The sequence below is a fragment of the Naegleria gruberi genome (genome assembly GCF_000004985.1).
Source record: "Naegleria gruberi genomic scaffold NAEGRscaffold_28, whole genome shotgun sequence".
Lineage (NCBI taxonomy): Eukaryota > Heterolobosea > Eutetramitea > Acrasida > Naegleriidae > Naegleria > Naegleria gruberi.
Genome location: NW_003163299.1, coordinates 339,208 through 358,096, shown reverse-complemented (window position 1 = coordinate 358,096; position 18,889 = coordinate 339,208). Strand labels below are relative to the sequence as shown.

Here is an 18,889-nt window from a genome sequence, read left to right as displayed (position 1 = left end):
CAACGATGCCTCAATGTTTAATGATGTCAAGATGACCATTGAGGTTGATTGATGTAATTCTTAGAGATATGTTAATATGAGGTACATCATTTTACATTTTAGGGAGTAATCAGCGACAATTAAAGAAGAGAAATTATTTTCCTTTATCCAGAATTTGTATGGGTTTCAGTTTTGATACAAAATTTATTAGTAACATTTACTTCCAACACCCTTTTGGCATATTATCATAGAAATAGAAAGCTTGATTCATGGCTGGCATGAAGATAATTTCAATACGTGGGTGAACTTCCAAATCGAATGCCATTCTAAGTGTAATATTGAATTAATAACATGATGAAAATTAATATAAAACTTACGCAACATCACATTCAATATCCAAGTGATAAATATGGGAAATCATTGAACCTTCAGTACTTGGGAAAATGTTTGCTGGTAAACCATAATTCAATACATTATCATGTTTTGATTTCTTGTCAACTCCATTGAAAACATTACGATTGACTTCTTCTGAATATTGAATTGTTCTTCCCTTACAATTGAGTTTAACATCACGCATAAGTTTAACTTTCAATTTGTCAACATTCTTCTTTGATTGATTGTCAATAATAACTCGGACAGGAACTGTTTCACCTGGAATGAAAACATTCTTTGGAATGGTAGCATCCATGAAAAGCTTTCCTGAACCACCAAAGAGGAAACTCTTTTCATTGTGACAACTAACTGGTTGAGGAACAGTCAAAGATCTAGGAACAATTGACAAGTATCTCTTATCCTTAATATCCTTTTCATTAACATTATCCAAATTGGATTTAACTTTGTAAATAATAGCTGCTCTATATTCATTTCCGAATTCAGTACGATGAATGTTGCATCCACCTGGCAAATCAGCTGGTAATTGGAATTGGAAAGGGAATGAATAAGTACCTGGCATTGCCATTCCTCCATTAAAACTTCCTATTAATTTTAAATAATTAATTCATTGCAAATATAATTAAATCATCATCACACATATTAATATTTTGCTCATTAACAATTTTTGATCATTAATAAAAACTAACCTAAAACCATTTGAGTCTTGAAGAAGGTCTTTTCTTGTTCAAACTTATCATGGACTGTTCTAGTTTCTGTTCTACCACCACCAGCATCATAAGTCTCCATTCTAGAAATAACAAACTTGGTTCTTTCCATTCCTTTCCATTTAATAGTGAGGGCAGCAGCTTGTACAGGTTGAGAAATATTCACCTCACAATTACCAGTAATTACCTCTCCGGCAATATAATATGGTTTATCTAATGCCAATCTGATGGATCCTTTTGTCATGTTGTCTTCTCCTTATTGATCGTTCTATTTTTTTTTATTGTGAGGAGATTTTTGCTTCTATTTGATATTCATAAAAGTTATCTTGAGGAACTTTTTTGTTCATTTGGTGTTATCCAGGTTAAAGCTTGAAAATTGATTTTAAAATCATGAGGTAAATTAATTATTATCGATGATTTTTATTTATTCTCATTGTAATGAGTACCACCAACCAAGGTAATAAAACCACCTCCCATGACTTTGTTATTGTGAATTAAAATGATTCTTCTCCATCGTTCCTCACTGAATAGTTGAATGCCCTTATGACAACTAAATCTCAATCTAACTAATTCGTTTTCTTTACAATTGCTTGGTTTGGAAACAAGAGGGGTCTTTGTCTTTTTGTTCAACCTTTCCACTATTTCAATAACTCTACAGGCCTCCCCCACACAAGTTGAAAATACTATGGGTGTCACTCCAACTTTCCATCCTTTCTTTGGTGAGTGTGTTATGTAAACTATGGCCTCAAATGTATGACTTGGATCTATTCCAATCAAACTACCTCTTGTAATGTCAACCATTCTAACATTTTTCAATGCCACCCCACAAAAATCTCCTCTATTCACTTTGGTTTGATTCTCGTGAAATATTTCTAAGCTTTTCACATTTGAGAGAATTGTTTCTGTAATTTTTACCTCTTGATCAAATTGAATAGAACCAGAAATTACTCTTCCAATCACTGTAGTTCCAATCCCTCCTATTTTCTCCTTTCCCATAACTGCATACACTAAACTGTCTCCTTCATTATTTTGGGTAATCTGAGTATTTTCAATTTCTTTCACAATTTCCTTTCTGAATTCAATTATTGCTTCGGTACAAGTTAATTTGGAAAACAATGGATGAGGCATCCTTTCAAATGGATCCAATTTGGAGAAATTGGAATTACCTTGAATACCAACAATGTGAATATTTGACATGGAAAATTCCTTCAAAATTTTCTGAATTTCTTCCATCAAATCATTAAGTTTTTCAAATGTTCTATCAAATTCTGAAATATTTACAATTATCATACAATGTTTTCCACTCATTTTTGCAATAAGAAAATGCTCTCTCATTGTTTCAATGTATTTTTTGGAGTTAGTTGAATATTGATACTCCTCCAAATCAATGGCCACAATATGTCCATCAGCCATTAATGAAATCTTCATCAAACTCTTTAATTTTCTATTATTTTCATATAATATTCCCATTTTAAATTCATCATTCATTTTGTCATATCTTAAATCAAATGTCTTATCCCTGTATCCACTCTCATTCCACATTATATCAAAGGCAGTAATTCTGAAATGTCCTCTCGATTCATAGGCAATCTTTTGACATTTTTCAAAATACCTTTTATCCAACCCTTTACAATGATACAACATTCTGGCCTTGAGCATGAAGAACGATTGAAAAGAAGACATTTTGCTTCCGATCATGGCTACAAGTGGTAATATTGTAGAATCAGAATCACCTGTTACCGGACAAGATTGTGTTTGCATTTTTTAAAGTTATTTTTATATGTTTATTAAGAAGTGAACTTGTGGAATTGAAGTTCATACTCTCTAAACAAAAAAATGTCTTCAAGTCAATTCAACCATCCAATAAAAATACCTAAAGATAAGAAACATAGAGAGGCATTGTCAGTTGTTGATTCATCTTCTCTTTTGGAAATTTTGAAAAGTTTTGGAATAATTGTCAAGACAAAAGTCAATTTTTGTGGACGAAAACAGGATTTTGAACATCAACTAAAAGAATGCTTTATGGATAAACAAAATTATGAACCAATTATCGAAGGAACAAATGAAGACTTTAGGCTAGAGAATGAGCTCTATAATGGCAGTTTATATTCAACAATTTATAATGATAATAACATTTATACTAAACAATCCAAGATAATTATTCGATTCAAATGTGATTTTGATCATTTAAATAGAATTGAAAAACAGAGTTTCAACAAGGCAAATAAGAGTACGAGGGGGGATATTTTCAAAAAGATTGTAAAGACAGATAGAAAGAATGCTAACATGATACGTATTGAATTTGATTTGAAATTCAATTCCATCACAGAAATTGTCAAATATTTGAATTTATCCAGTTCGAAGGTTATGTTAGAGAATGAAATACTTTCAAGATTGGTCGATGTTCTTGATGTTGATCCAGAAAAAAAGCAAGTTTATATCAAGCTCAAAACGTTTGATTCTTGTAAAACCACAAACTTGACTAGTTACCTACTGATGGGGAAAATTGATGGCAGCAATTCATGTTTCATGTTGGATTTAACAAACCTCAAACATTCTTACAATCTCCTCACAATTGACCAAATTTACAGACATTTTACACCTAAAAAACTGAAAGGTAGAATTTACAATAAGGGAAATCCTAGTACTTTCCACGATTGTAAAGAAATTGGAGTGTACAGAGTCTTAATTGGATGTTTCTTTGTTTGCATGACAGATACATTAGCTGGAATCTACACCAAAAGAGAAAAACTTCGAGTAATCGAATCATCCACCTTTAGTCCAGATATTGTGGACACTAAAAAAACAACTAGCACTTTTGAAATGATTGCAGAGCACACAACAACGTTCGATTATTTCTATTACGATCACTCTTACTATGGAGGTATAATAGATACTGGTTATTACAAATTTGAATTGAAATCACCCTGTAGATTCTATTGTGATTATGGTGATTTAAAATTCAGAAGAGAATTCTATCACTTTTCATTGTAAACTTGAAATCAGTTATGCTATCCAAAACCATCATAATTCCTCTCATCAAAGAATAAATCCAACTATTGGGAAACTCCCTCTAATCTAACCTCTGTTTCCTCCTATTAAACTGCAAATGAAATCTGTTTTTCTTTGATTCTCCTCAGGAGAAGAAGAACATTGATGTAACAAGCTTCAATTCTCACTCCGATCAACACCAAGTAAAAAAATGTCTCTGTTAGCAATTCCCTCCATCGGTGATGATTCTACTTCTCGGAGAAGGAATGTGCAGAGTAGTGGTGCTGCTGCTCGTTGCAGGCTAGGGTTCCTCCTGATTATTTTAATGATTTTTGTAGGTGGAGGATACTGTGGTGTGATGAGTGATAGTTATAATAGTAATAATAATAATGATAGGCTTGATAATACAATTAGTAGCAGAATAACAACGCCACCGATACAATTTAGTATGAATTCGAGAAGGAATTATTTTGTAGATATTTCATCATTTGATGATAGAGTAAATGATTATGTAATTGATTTGACTAGAACATTGGAAACAAACAAATCAATTGATGATAAGCCAAATGATTCTAATGTAAATAATGGAACTATTGTGATTGATATGTCGCAAGGCGGTGTAACTTTTACAATTGTAACAAACTTGTCTATTGGATTAATATTCTTGATTATATTCTTCCTTTTCAGACCTTTCTTACCACTTTTTAATTTGAAAGAAAAGAAGAAATTATTGAAAAATGTAAAGGAAAACATCAGATCTAGAAATAATTATATTAACTATAAGGATAAGGGTGGTGATATTTATCCAACAGTTGACGAGGACTTTTTAGAAAATTCCTCAATCATTAATAGAGTCAGATTAGATTCAAAATTTATTAATTTATTGGATTTGAAAGATGAAGACTCAGAAAGTGAAGATGATGATATAGATCAAGAATCAAATATTACAAATACTCAAAGCAGTCAATCAACATATCAAAGATCAGAAAATATATTTTCTAGATCTCCAACAAGGAAAATATCAATGGCTATTCCATATATTCCTTATCAACAAACTGTAGCAAAATTAGGAACATTCAAAGAAAAGTTTATTGCCTTTGCCAAGGAAAAGTATGAATTCCTTGTCGAATTTACAAACTTTGCAATTGATGTTTTGCTTTCTTTTGTTTCAAAGACACATAATCATGAAGATATGGAAAGACTTTTAAACAGATATTCAAGAGATGTTGCTGTTTATTTGCTCTTTCAAAAAGAATTCATTTCCGCCATGTTTTTAATTGCTCTGTTGTGTTCTATTGTTCTCCTTCCTCTTCACATGACACAAAGCACAGATATTAATGACATGAAGTTTGACTTTAACGGATATACAGTTGCTCCTAGTGATTATCCTCTCTTGAGAACTACAATTTCAATGGTCTTAGATAGTCCATTCCTGCTCTTGGTCCACGTATTTCTCTCATTTGGTGTTTCATTCATATTTGGCTTGTTCTTATTTAAGTTTTCAAGACACGATATTGTCTCTAAAGAAAATTATGGAAAAGCCAAAACTGAAAAACAAGAAAGTATTCTACTCAGTTCTAGAAGTGTTCTAGTTCAGAATATTCCAAGTGATTTCAAGAGTGAACCTCAATTTGAAAAAATGGTGAAGGAAGAATTGTGTCCAGGATTGAAAGTACACAAAGCTGTTCTTATCTATGATGTTTATGATAGAATTCAAATGCAAAATGATTACCAATCCATTTGTGATCAACTTGAACATTATGAGTTTCTGCAAGAAATTCATCTCAAAGAAAAGCACGCTTTTTGGAGACGTGTTTACAGAGATCACACAAGCAAAATCGGTCAGTTGAAAGAAAGAAAACGAGAGTTAAGACTTGATATGCAACACTGGGATAAAATTTATGCTAGTGTAAAGAAAGATGAGTATGGAGCTGAACATGATATCATTCCATGTTTAAGATATGGATTTATTGTTTTTGAAGCAGCCAAAGATGCAGAACAATGTTTGGATATGTACTACAAGAGAGGTGACATCAAAATGCCAATCAAAGTTTCCACATTAAGTGATATTCAAAGTGAAGGAGATGTTTTATCTGTCTCAACTGTTAGAAATATTACATTCCAAATCAAGCAGGCATATGAACCTGATGATATCAACTGGGAAAATATGTTAACATATACTGGCTTTTTCGATTCATTTAGAAATATTTTGATGCAATTCATTGTCATTTTAATATTTGTTTTCTTGACAACTCCTATGGCTTTGTTCTCATCTCTTGAATCACTTACAAGAATTCCAATAGTTCACATCTCATTGTTTAGAATTAAGGGTACGTTGTTATTCATTTATTTATTTTATTAACAATTCCATTAGAAAGTGCTGGTGAATTTGGTTCAATTGTTTTCCAATATGCTCCAACTTTAGCCCTTCACTTGTTCTCTATTTTCCTTCCGTATGGTGTTTGGTATGCTCAAGATTTTTCCAAATTCAGATCCAAATCCAGATATATGAGAAAGATTATTGCTAGATTGTTCATGTATCTCGTACTATCAACATTAATTATGCCAATGTTATCTCTTACCAGTTTCGATGCCTTCATTAACTTGATTCAACAACAGGGCAATATTTCACAAATGTTGAGTAATATGTTTTTACCAGGTGCTGGTTCTTACTTTTTTAACTTTGTTTTACAAACAGCAATTCTCAAAAACTGTGAAGATATTTTAAGAATTTACAACTTGATCTATTACTTGTGGGGAACTAAGAGTCTTCCAAAGACAAGTCCATTGGAAAAGTTGAAAGCTTGTGAATTATCTCTTTTTTACTTTGAATATGAGTATTCATACATGTTAACCATTCTAGCCATTTGTATCACAAACTCTTTGTTTTCACCATTGATTCTATTGTGTTGCTTATTTTACATGATTTTCAAACATCTTGTTGATAGATACGTTATTATGTATATCTATGGACATGTTTCAGAAGGAGCTTGTAAGGGAGTGCTAACTAGTAATTTCAAATCTCACAGAAAACTTGTTACTCTTATTTGTTCCCTTGTAATGTCAATCATGGCAATTTATCATGGAAGTATGACCTTATTCTTTGGTATTAGAATCAAAGCTAATGCATGGTTTATAATGCACACTGTATTTAGTGGATTGGCATTTATGGGAATTATGGGTGTATGGTTTATGTACTTTACAAAGAATACTACTGCCAAGACTTTCATCAAACAAAGAATTTTCAAACCAATCAAGAACCTGTTCATTTCAAAAACCAATAGAGATAGAATTATCTCAAGAGAAGAGGAAAAAGAGGCAGAAGAATACCAAGAGTTTGGTAAATCTGAGGCTATTTATTACGGAACTAGTAGCAACGTTATGTCATCATTCAAAGTAGAAGGTCCAAATTCTCAAGAAGTTATTGAAAGAATGAATAGAGCTTATGAACCACCATTCAAATATTTCGTGAATGAAATCGAAGCAGACCAAAATCAAGTAGGCACACAACTTAATTAAATCATTTCAATTGATTAATATTTATTCAATTCCTTTTCTAAATATTTAGTAACATTTGGAGAGCAATGAGTACCATCTAATACCAATTCTTTTTTAAGGTTCTTACCATTATCAGTTAACATTTCATCCATAAAGTCCAAATATCTGAGTCCATTCTTGATACATTCCTTCTTGAGGTGAATGTTAAATAACTTTACAGTTTCTCTTGTAAAGTCTAATACAGGTGGTGCAGGATGGATGAACAAGTCATACTCCTTATTTACCTTAAGTAATTCCTTCATATAATAAGAAATTGTTGTTTCAATTCCTTCTTGAATATTCTTGTATCTGAATCTTTCAACAGAAACCCAAATACCTTCCCTGCAGTCAATTTCACCAAACATAAAGATAACAGTTGATCCTTTTGGAATTGAATTCAAAACACTGAAATAGTTTCTCTTTGGGTAAAACTTGGTATTGTCTCTCAAGTGGAAACATTTACATCCTGTTACAAGTTTAGGAAGGAGGACATATCTACTTTGTCTCCAATTGATAGCTTGATAGGATGATGTCATTGAGTGAGACTCACCAACAAGATAAATATGATTCTTCTCCACATCTACATTTTCAATAGGTAAGGTTTTGTAGATAAATTGAGATAAAAGTTGACTAATAGTACAAAAGTAAGCATTCTCATTTCTAATTTGGGTGCTATGTAAATCTCTTCCCATTCTCTCAAATTCTAATGCTTGAATTAATTCAGGTAAAAATGTTAAAAATCCACTAACATAACAAATCTTGACAACTGTGAATCCAATAGCCAAGAAATCAAGTGTAGAATTATCATCCTTTGACTTTCGCTTTTCTATTCTTCTCATAAGTTCATCTACATCATACTTCTCTCCTTTTCTGTAGAATATTGTACCATCTTCAAGTCGTTCAGCGTCCATTGTTCTTGAAAACTCAGCTGCATGCTCTCCAACATAGTAATTTTGAGAATATGCACAAGTATTTTGGATTGGATCGGATAAACTATCAAGGTCAAGTTTTTCCAAGAACTAAACTATGTTAGAAAACTAAATGCAAAATTACTAACCTCAAGTAAAACTTTTGTGGTGAATGTTCCACTTGCAACTGTTGGGTTATTCTTACAGAATTCTTTGATTTCACAGAGTGCATCCTTGAATCTTACATCAATTTCTAAAGTGTGAACCAAATTAAGCAAATAAGCAAAGTTACTTGGAGCCAACTTTAAAGCTGTTTTGTAGAGTACTACAGCCTCATTAATACAAGAATGTTCTTTCAAAATGAGAGCCATCCAAGCAAGACCAGGAGCAGCAGAAGTATCTAACTTTTCAGAACCTTGAGAAATATGGTTTAGGAGAGGTTCAACACCAAAGGTTTCAACAATTTCAGACAAAATATCCTTTGCATCAACATTATTTTGATCAGCAACAAGAATTCTCAAAGTTGCCGTAATACTATCTGAAGCATCCTTTGTCTCATACAATACATATTTGGCGTATTCCAATAAAGCAACCTTATGAGCATCGTTTTTCTTTAAAACACTGGCAATAAAGGAAAAACCTTGTTGTTTCTCACCTATAAGTGTTAAACACTTGGCCATATCCACATATCCATCTTGAATCAATTCAGTGATATCCTTCAATTTACTTTCGTCCTTAATCTCCTTTTGATATTTCTCCAAGATTGTCACTTGATGATAAAAGTTTTGAAGAGACTCTTTGTAATTCTTCAATCCAAAATAACACTTTCCAAGTAATTTGTAAATATTCTGATTATACTTGTCCATTTCAAGACATTTCAATAGGTATTTGAGAGCTCTATCAAACTTTGAAGCTGCAATGTAAACGGTGGCAATATTTGACATACATCCCATGGAATCAACATTTGATGCTTGTAATAATTTGTAAGCCTTTACAGCTTTCTGATAACAATGTTAAAATTCACATCATGAACAAAATAACTTACTCTATATTCTCTAGCCTGAAAATGTTTAACAGCACTATCAGCAAGAGCATTCAACTCTTTTTGCATAGTAGCAGATGGAACTTCTGAAGGCTTTGTGCTATTATTACTATTAGCATTGATGCTACTACTGGTAGCAATGGTATTAGGCTTTTCTATTGCCTTCTCTGTTTGTGGTTGTTGTTTTTGTTGCTCAGAGATTTGAATGTAAAGATCCATCTTTTCCTTTAATTGTTCCTTCTTTGTGATTGTTTTATTCCTTTCATCACGTATTTGTTCCACCTTTTTACCCTTGTTTTTCAAACCAAACTCTTCTTGAATCAAGTTGATAAGAGCATTAAAATCGGAGGCTGCAGAATCATAGATAATGACTCTGGTATCTTCCGAGATTTCATCATGGATGTAGAGTTTCATTTTTTTGTTGTGAGAAATCCATTGTGTACTCGACCAATCATCATTCTGAATGTGATTACATCAGCATTTATTTGGTCAATTCATGCAACATTCCGATTTTTTGTAAATGAACAATCATTCATGTTCTGAAAACAATTTACAGAAACTTTTTCAATTTTACACAAGGTTACTTCTAGGAGCAATTCTAAAATTGAGTTCCTTTCTAACTTGTTCTACAGGTTTTTCCAAATGATACTTTTCAAAATAAACTCCCATCAAGAATTTGCAATTTCTTCCAGCATCCAAAGCCCATGGCAAAAATACAGTAGCTAACTCTTTTTGTTGTTCAAAAGTTAGTTGAGTGAGAGGTGCAGCAGCACCTGACAATAAAGTCATCGGTAATCTAGTTTGGAAAAATTCAATCCATTTCACAATAATTTCAGCATAAACAGATGGTGGTAAATCAGCCAACACATGGAAATAGTCGTGACATTGTCTGTATCGGAACATAATAAAGGCCAATTCTTCGTCATCAATAAATCTAACTGGAGGTCTTTCACTAGCAACAAATCCATTAGTTGACATGAACTTGTAATAGGCTCCTCCGAAAGTATCTGGTGGAAGTGTGCTAATATATTCCCAAAATTTTGGATTTACTCTTTCATCAATATTTGGTCTTTCTTTAAGAATTTCATTTCCTTCCTTTGTTAAAACCATTTGGCTTCTAACATATTCCAATGCTGGTGTTCCTGTTGTTTCTCCCAAAGCTCCAACCATGTCTGTTCTCAATGGATAAAATGCTGAAATTAATGTTGATCCAGCAGTGATGAAGGTTTTTTCAAGAAATGATGTTGGATAATGAGTTGAATAAAGAGGTTTGCTTATCGATGGCGATAAAACAGCATCTCCGATAGCCTTAACAATTCTACTCATTTTTTTCTATTTGATTTTTATTTAATAATGGAGCGCTTTTTTGCCTTCGTTCAAAATATTAAAATTGGCAATTTACAGTTTTTTCCTTGTTTGATGATTTTAATGTGGTTCATTGTTGTATTCGTACTATTAGCTTTGAAAAACATGAGAACAATTGCTCTATGAATAAAACTCTGAATGGCTTATTGGCAAGTCATGTGAAGCTTCACAAACCATAAAAAAATAGCAACAATCGCTTATCTCAACTGTTAGTTGAAATCATCACCAGCAAACTTGTTCTTCTTCATCATAGTTTATTGTGTGTGGAGGTATGACCACTGCGTGAAGGAAAATACAAGTTAATATATCGGATCAAATTGTGTACAACTAGTACTAACCTATCATATTTTTGTAAATATGGATAATTCAGACAACAATAATTTAAACTTGTTGATCAACACGTCTGATATTACTTCCGAGAGACAAACAAAACACATGAAAAGTAAATCGAGCGAGGATGTTGATGCGAATTTTGTATTTGATGAGAAGGAGGAGGAAATAGTAGAAGGTGTTGACAACAATACTGCATCATCATCAACAAGAACAGGCAGTAGTAGCAGGTTCTTCTCTTCCATGTTTTCAGCTGGAAGGAACGAAAACAAAAACAAGAATGGTCCAGAGAAGGTAGCATCCTCTGTTTTGAATAGTTTTGAGAAGGAAAGAGAATGGGGAATATTCTGTATGGAAAACAAAACCGATAAACCAATTTATTGGGGTGTTAAAGGTCTTCACATTCACTGGAAAAAGGAAAATAGCCCGCTTATTTTGAATAGCAAAACTAGTGCTCCATGTGATTACCCTCCTGCCTACTATTTCTATAATCAACCTACTGAAAAACAATCACAAAACTCGAAATTTAAAAGTCATAGACACTTTTGCTTTTCCTCATGTCACACGGTTGACCTAACAAATGAAGGTCTCCCTGATTGGAATAATATTATCAAGTACAAAATAGAACCAAACACATTTTGTTTGGGACGATTTCCTTTTCATACATATTCAGACTACTTTATTCTAGTTGTTGGGTTGTATGATTCAGAAATGAACTCTTCTACAAATACTACACCTCCTACAAATGACAAACAAGAGACTATATTCTCTAAATATTTTGGAAATGCAAGAAATTCATACAATGGAAATAATTTACCCAAAACACAAACTTCAGTGGAACTGTTTGACGAGAATGAGGAATCTTCTGATAAAAATAAGGAAAAACAAGACAAGACAACAAAAAGGAAACAATCACCATTTCACTGTAAGGCCTATTTTATTGAGCATTTTCACAATAAGGATGTTATTCTCGGAGCTAATGTAAACAAGTCACTCTTTCTTTTTAGTGATTATTCTACATTTACATTGGAACCAATTACTTACAGATTTTTCCCAAATTATAGACCATGCGAAAACACATCAATTGATGCTATCAAACTTTCGAACAATATTTATTATGATGAAATTAGAGAAATATCCATTAGGAAGGGCCACAAGAAAAAGGTTAGTGAGGCAAGTTCGAGAAATGCCCTCCAATTTCATGGTCTTCAAATGTATGAAGACGAATCAACAAACACACTCCGTGAAAGTATTTTATTCTTCTTCCTTTTTTTAAGAAAGTTGGACGAAAGATTGAACATTTTACTGTTGCTGGATATTTCTGAAATAGAACAAAATGATCAGTACTTGGGAGGAAATTTGATGGAATATCTTATGAAATTCCTCATTGGTTCAACTACTATTGCTCACACAGAAAGTCAAAAAGGATATCTTATTCAATGGTTTCAATCTTGTGTGAAATTGATAGGATATAATATTGAGCGAGTGGATGAAGAAAATAGATATGTTTTATTCAGAAGAGATGATGTATGCTGCCGATCTTTCAGCATGTATAAATTCAAAGAAACTAGTACCGAAACAGAAGACTTTTTCAAGAATGAAGAAGATGAAGAGTTATTAAAACAAACGATAGAACCTCACTCAAATGTAGATGGGGTAATAGTTTTATCCACTGTTGGTAACAAGATGGAAAAAGGATTGAAGGACAAGCTAAAGCTTTTGGAAGGTTTTCCAACACTCTTTGTTTTGCATGGTCTTGATAAATGCACCGATATTTATGATGCCATCAAACGAAAAGAAGATGCTGAAATAGAAATTTCAAGCCTCTACTCAAACTCTAAACCATTCATAGTTCAACACAAATCAGGAATGACAAAATCTCAAACAGCTTCCACAGAACTTATACTTTCTCAATTCTTTAGAGAGGTCATTGATGTGGCTTTAGAACGGGTTACAGTCCAACATCCAAAACAAGATTCGTCGACCTCTATTAATACTGTAATGAAACTTTTTTCCAATTCTGAAGTCAAGATTGAAATTAAGGATCTTCAGGAGTATGAACAAAAAAGAAATATTTGGTTCTTTGGTTTGGATAACGAAAGAGAAACAGTATCAGTTGCAGTCAATAGCTTTTATTCTGCCAAGTCATATCTAGAGTCGAAGGCCAAAAAGAATCAAAAACAAACCAACAATATTCTAATTTGTGTGAGAAATAGAGAGCAATTCATGAATGGAAAAGATATTATACCAGAAAAGAAAATTCAATCCGTTAACAATTATGTTGTAGTCAGAAGGACCATCACAGATCTTTGGACAGGAATGAATGCTCCAACAAAAAGAAGAAGAAGCACAGATAGCAATCAATCATCTATGAAAAAGTCCCAGAGCTATGGAACCCTTCAATCTTTATCGTAAGTAATCGATTCTTATTGGCTAGTTTTTTACATTTTACAATTGTAGAAGGAAAGAAAGGGCTAAAAAATTGAAAATTTTCAGAACATCAGTAGAGGCTCCTCAACTATTGCCATTACCCAATGATAAGGGAATATTTGAAATTCAAAATAATGATGACAGTGAATCAGATACAGAGACTAGTACAATAAGCAACACTTCAGCCTCATTTACTCAAAACCTTGAGAGCAGTGATGATGAATTTGATGAAAATGCAATTGTCCTTGTGAAGAATGATTCGGAAGAGGAGGATAAAAAGCCAGAAGATATTAATCTGAAACAAAACGTAAATAATGAAAAGAAGACATCATGCTATCCTATACAAAAGGGTGACGTAGTAGTTCTTTGTTTGGAGTTATCTGGCAGAATACTCATCACTGGAGAGAATGGAGTTTATTCTAGATTCATTCAGGAAATTCTAACTTATACAGACAAGATTGTACTCTTTGTTGAAAGAATGGATAGAAGAGAGTTCAATCAACCAGCCACTATCAGGTTGAAATCAAATGCCATGTCAAAAAAACTATGTTGTATATTTGGTGATGAGGAAGATATGAAACTGGACGAAGAGCTTTGTCAATCACAAGATATGAAAAATCTCAAGTACAGATGTTACTATTTCAGTGAGAGAACAGAGGACAAGAACCTAGTAAGAAAGTTCTGGGAAAGTGTATTACATGGAAATTGCACAAAAATGGAATCTCAATAACATTCCATTTAATTTTGTCACTTTGGCCAAATAATAGAAAAAGTAACACAGGTCAGTAAGCTCTATTTGGTTCAATGCCAATGACATTGTGTTTTCATGCCTATATAGAATTGATAGAAACCAGTGAGACCAAAGTCCGAGTTTCCTCTTGGCGTGCACTCATTCGAGTCGGTACTTTCTACCTGCACAGATGTAAATCTGTAGTATCCAGAGACTTTCCCAGAAGCTTGTATTTAGTTGGAAGAGAGCTTGTACTCTCTCGTATGTTTGCTTCTATTGGATAACACTGACCAGTGCTACGAAACATTAATGGTGTTAATAGTAGGGCCAGGTAATTAATGTGAGCAAATAAAACGCTTTGTTATGGTTTGAACAATTTTTAAAAACCGCCAAAAAAAATGAAATGCAATGCTTGCTGGAAATCTGTTGAGGAGGTTTACTTTATCACCAGTTGTAATCATGTATTTTGTAAGTTGTTTCATTGATGAAGATTTAACCTTGATTAATGAAGGTAAGGATGATGCTATCAAACATTTCTCAAAGGATATGAGTTGTCCTGCTTGCGAGAAACCCCTTTCTTCAAGGGACATTCGGCAAGTGGAGTTGAGTAAGGCTAATATTGAAGAAAAAACTGTAAGTTAAATCATCTTCATCATTTGAGGAATAATTTAAATTCATCTAGATGTGCCTTTGTGGATTCCCACCTGAAGTTGTTCTTGAGGCTGCACAATCAGCCTTAAAATTCTGGGACAACCAACGACAAGTTGAAATTAAATACCAAGAGTATCTTCACAAGGAAACAATATCCAAAGCATCACAAATGGAAAAGTAGGTATAAATGATTTCAACTCTTTCAACATATAATTGATGATCAAGATCTTACTCTGATAAACTGAATGAAACCAAGCAAAAGTATCAATCAATTGCCGAAAAGCTACAACACAGTGAGGAACAACAAGAAATTACCAAGAGGGAATTTCAAACCATTCAAGAAAAGTACTCTGAAAAGGTCAGAGAAAGAAACAAACTCCAAGAATTGTACAATTCCCTTAAACGAAGATATGATCAAACTCGGGATTCATCAGGAAGAGCACCTTCTCCAGTTGATTTAGATCCTTCAGTTTCTCCTTCATTCAAAGAGAATCAAGAAAATCCACCTGTATCTTTATTGTTCAGAAAGGAGAGTTCTGCAGGAAGACCTTCCAATGTTTTGGATTTCAGATTGTCCAAATCACCTACCAACAACAGTAACAATAGTAAGGAAAATAGAACAACAATAGGTAGCAATTTGTTGGGTAAATCAAACTCTGTTCCTTCAAGTAAGTATTCAAATTGATTTCATTTCTCTAAATGTATGTTTAGGATCACCATTATTTACCCTTACTCAATCTCATAACAATATCCAAAGAAATGGTATTCTAGGCAACTCAACTAGTAATAATAATTCCTCAGCATCATCAAATCAAAGACCAAGTGGAGCTAGTGGATTTTTATTCAATAGAAATGAAGCTCAAAAGCTATTGTACACACCACTCAAGAGAGCTCGTCCATGTTCCCCAAAAGGAGGTAATAACTTCCAACTCAATCCTCTTCTTCCCTCAAGACGAAGTCCTTCACCAAAATAAATTTATTAACTTCTTTCTACAACTCGATATTCAATTCCTCCTCTCTTTGGCTCTTCCTTTCCTGCATTCTTTCTCCTTTCAATTTCTTGTTGTTTTCTCAATTCAAATTGTTTTTTACGTCTCTCATCCAATTTTTCCTCTTGTTTTTGTTTAATTTCCTCCGATGGTTCTGAAATTAATCCCATTCTAACATTTCTAATTATTGTTTGAATACTTTGTTCGTTTTCCTCCTTATCTAATTCTTCTTTTATTTGGTCAAATGCTCTTGGATCTCCACTTTTAATCATTTCTTGATACTTTTCCAATACTAATTTTGTTATTTGTTCCGAGTATGATGATGGTGGTTGTTCATCCTTTTCATTTCTATTCAGACATGACGTAGAAAAGTTTTCGTGTGATACTACTCGATTTTGAATTATTTTAAAAAGTTGTTGTCTTTTTGCAAAGTGTGATGAGGATAAAACACAACATTTCAACGATGATGATTTGAACATTTTTTCTCTTCGTTGAATCAAATCAAACTAATATATTATTAATATTATTTTAAATATGTGTTAATTCCACATTAGCACGTCCTGATCCTATTGGTGGAACAATGAAGATACTAACCTGTTACAATAAATTAATTGAACTACAGAGCGATAATAACAAACTGGTAACCTGGAGTTCTTCTCAGTTAGTGCTATTAATATCACTGATTTTTCAAAATCAAAAAAAACAAATTCATTACCCTTCATCATCATGTCATCCGAATTGGCAAACAAGATTCAGAGAGAAATTAATGAGTGGAAGGAAGCTTTCCAAGATGATTATTTCAATCTAGATGATCCGTGGGTGAGAAGATTTAATTTTAAATCTGATGATGAGTGGATTGTTACTTGCCAGGCTGATCTCGACTATTCTGAAAGTTATGAAACAAAGGTTTCCATCACAATTCCAAAATCATATCCAACAGGTGAACATATTTGTATAGTTGCAGAGGAGAGTCATGATATTCCTGGAGAAAATATTCAAGAGGTTCTCTCTCAAGTATTCCACATGATGAAAGTGCAGAGAGAAAAGTTTTTGGAAGAGATTCCTACTCCTACACCAGGAACATCACATGGTCATGGTGATCATATATTTGGTGGAGATGATGATATGGCCGATGAAGAGGCAGTATTTATTGATGACTCATCAATGGAAGATGATGAAAAACGTAAGAGATTTGAGTCTATTGAACATGATTTGACCGTTGTTAGAAAAACAAAAGGATGGCTCGGTTGTAGAGGTGCATCAGGAATGGATCAAATCAAAGTATATTTATTTACAAATCCAAATCGTTTGAATATTACTCCACTTCTTGCTGAAGCTTGGCAACTTGATTTGGAAAAGTGGATTTGTATTACTATTACTTTTTCAAATTATTACACTGAATCTGCAACTAAACCAGTTGTTGAAGCATTCCAATGTGGTGATGTTTCAATTAGGGACGCATATTCTTTGATCGATAATGGAAAGGTTAAATTTGGTCTTTATTGGACAGTTCAACAAAGACTTGAAAGAGATTTCTTTGCAATTTATTGGCCAATTGAACAATACAGAAACACTCTTCAACCAAAGACTGGAAAGAATTATATGGAATACTTGTTAGAGTATACTGAATCTATAATCAAAACAAGTCCTTCAAAATGTTTGATTTGTGGAAATAAGTTACCACTTGAAGGTATCAAACCAATGTGTTGTGAAAGTCCTCTTTGTATATTTTCTCATGAACAATATGGTTTGGGTATCGATCTGGAATCAGCTATTAAGAAGAATCCAGATGTTGTAGATTTATTCGTTAGCGTGTGTTATGCTGCTTCTGTATCATATGTGAATAGAGGATTCAATCCATTCCAACCATTCCCAAGCAATTTGGAAATCAAACTCAGAGATAAGACCTCTGGACAAGTGAAGACATATAACTTTTTGACAAATGATGGTAAAGATGACAATGCAAAGGTTAGAGAAGTTCTTGACAAGGTACCAAACCTTAAAATTTTAGAAGAATGGGTTGACGAAGGTAAACTTAAAGAAAGATGTGATGAAAAGCATCCATTGGTTTACCCACTTTTGCGTTGGATTTTGGCTTCTGCTCGTGTTCACATGAAGAAACTTGTAGGCAAGGAACAACTTTCTGAAATGAAAACAGACCATCAATACATCTTGTTGAGCAGTACTCCTGACAAGGAAAGAAGATTCCAAGAATTGAAGAAGAAATATGGGTCAATTCTTGCATTCCATGGCTCTGCCTTGGGTAACTGGCACTCAATCATGAGAAAAGGATTGTTGAACTTGTCAAATACAGGTGGGATGGTTAATGGAGCAGCTTATGGAGCAGGAGTATATTTGGCAGGAAATGCAAATGTTTCCTTTGGTTATATGAGATATCAATCAGGTTGGAACAATTCCATCACCTTCAAATCCAATCAAATTGGATGTTTGGCATTGTGTGAAATTTTGAAAGCTCCAGAGCTAATTCAAAAATATGGTGACAAGATGACTCCAAATCCTTACTTTGTCATTCCAAATGAAGAACACTTGCAAACTCGTGCCTTCTTCATTTACACAACTAATCAAAACCATAGCGTAGAAGGAAAGGATTTGAAATTACCAAATGTGTCATTCAATTAAATTTTCATTCATTGATTTCCTCTTTTGTTTTTGCATCGAGGTGTTAAGGGGCACCTAGTATATTGCCAGGATAAGACCGTATTTTGCCCATTTTAAGTTTGAATCGATAAGGTTATCCACCTCCAAGATCAAATAAAGAAAATTGGATCTGTCTTCAATATTAAGGAATATGTTGATTGATTAATAAAAGCATACCAATA

General features: G+C 33.1%; 9 protein-coding genes across 9 annotated transcripts; 4 read left to right on the top strand and 5 right to left on the bottom strand.

Annotated features, from left to right (window-relative positions):
* Positions 1 to 196: 196 nt before the first annotated feature.
* NAEGRDRAFT_68462 (uncharacterized protein) lies at positions 197 to 1,320 on the bottom strand (the record flags this gene model as incomplete). Its single annotated transcript, XM_002676357.1, has 3 exons — positions 197 to 305; positions 357 to 954; positions 1,059 to 1,320. 3 exons carry the CDS (start codon positions 1,318 to 1,320, stop codon positions 197 to 199), a joined length of 969 nt encoding a protein of 322 aa, XP_002676403.1.
* A 176-nt stretch (positions 1,321 to 1,496) lies between these two features.
* Positions 1,497 to 2,774, bottom strand: NAEGRDRAFT_49665 (uncharacterized protein; the record flags this gene model as incomplete). Its single annotated transcript, XM_002676356.1, has 1 exon — positions 1,497 to 2,774. The coding sequence occupies one exon, from the start codon at positions 2,772 to 2,774 to the stop codon at positions 1,497 to 1,499; it is 1,278 nt and encodes a 425-aa protein (XP_002676402.1).
* Positions 2,775 to 2,912: 138 nt separating this feature from the next.
* Positions 2,913 to 4,070, top strand: NAEGRDRAFT_68460 (uncharacterized protein; the record flags this gene model as incomplete). Its single annotated transcript, XM_002676441.1, has 1 exon — positions 2,913 to 4,070. The coding sequence occupies one exon, from the start codon at positions 2,913 to 2,915 to the stop codon at positions 4,068 to 4,070; it is 1,158 nt and encodes a 385-aa protein (XP_002676487.1).
* Positions 4,071 to 4,278: 208 nt separating this feature from the next.
* Positions 4,279 to 7,586, top strand: NAEGRDRAFT_68459 (uncharacterized protein; the record flags this gene model as incomplete). The annotated part of the gene is made up of 2 exons (XM_002676440.1): positions 4,279 to 6,397; positions 6,442 to 7,586. 2 exons carry the CDS (start codon positions 4,279 to 4,281, stop codon positions 7,584 to 7,586), a joined length of 3,264 nt encoding a protein of 1,087 aa, XP_002676486.1.
* A 1,042-nt stretch (positions 7,587 to 8,628) lies between these two features.
* NAEGRDRAFT_68458 (uncharacterized protein) lies at positions 8,629 to 9,968 on the bottom strand (the record flags this gene model as incomplete). Its single annotated transcript, XM_002676355.1, has 2 exons — positions 8,629 to 9,513; positions 9,558 to 9,968. The coding sequence occupies 2 exons, from the start codon at positions 9,966 to 9,968 to the stop codon at positions 8,629 to 8,631; spliced, it is 1,296 nt and encodes a 431-aa protein (XP_002676401.1).
* A 156-nt stretch (positions 9,969 to 10,124) lies between these two features.
* NAEGRDRAFT_60686 (uncharacterized protein) lies at positions 10,125 to 10,880 on the bottom strand (the record flags this gene model as incomplete). Its single annotated transcript, XM_002676354.1, has 1 exon — positions 10,125 to 10,880. One exon carries the CDS (start codon positions 10,878 to 10,880, stop codon positions 10,125 to 10,127), a length of 756 nt encoding a protein of 251 aa, XP_002676400.1.
* Positions 10,881 to 11,354: 474 nt separating this feature from the next.
* On the top strand, positions 11,355 to 15,745 carry NAEGRDRAFT_68456 (uncharacterized protein; the record flags this gene model as incomplete). Its single annotated transcript, XM_002676439.1, has 5 exons — positions 11,355 to 13,660; positions 13,710 to 14,368; positions 14,921 to 15,042; positions 15,092 to 15,237; positions 15,286 to 15,745. 5 exons carry the CDS (start codon positions 11,355 to 11,357, stop codon positions 15,743 to 15,745), a joined length of 3,693 nt encoding a protein of 1,230 aa, XP_002676485.1.
* A 294-nt stretch (positions 15,746 to 16,039) lies between these two features.
* On the bottom strand, positions 16,040 to 16,528 carry NAEGRDRAFT_49661 (uncharacterized protein; the record flags this gene model as incomplete). The annotated part of the gene is made up of 1 exon (XM_002676353.1): positions 16,040 to 16,528. The coding sequence occupies one exon, from the start codon at positions 16,526 to 16,528 to the stop codon at positions 16,040 to 16,042; it is 489 nt and encodes a 162-aa protein (XP_002676399.1).
* Positions 16,529 to 16,752: 224 nt separating this feature from the next.
* Positions 16,753 to 18,703, top strand: NAEGRDRAFT_80022 (uncharacterized protein). Its single transcript, XM_002676438.1, has one exon. It carries the CDS (start codon positions 16,776 to 16,778, stop codon positions 18,687 to 18,689), a length of 1,914 nt encoding a protein of 637 aa, XP_002676484.1. The 5' UTR covers positions 16,753 to 16,775; the 3' UTR covers positions 18,690 to 18,703.
* Positions 18,704 to 18,889: the final 186 nt, after the last annotated feature.

Bases quoted from the DNA above. Each gene is read 5' to 3' on its own strand.
- NAEGRDRAFT_80022 (XM_002676438.1), top strand. From the start codon at position 16,776: ATGTCATCCGAATTGGCAAACAAGATTCAGAGAGAAATTAATGAGTGG.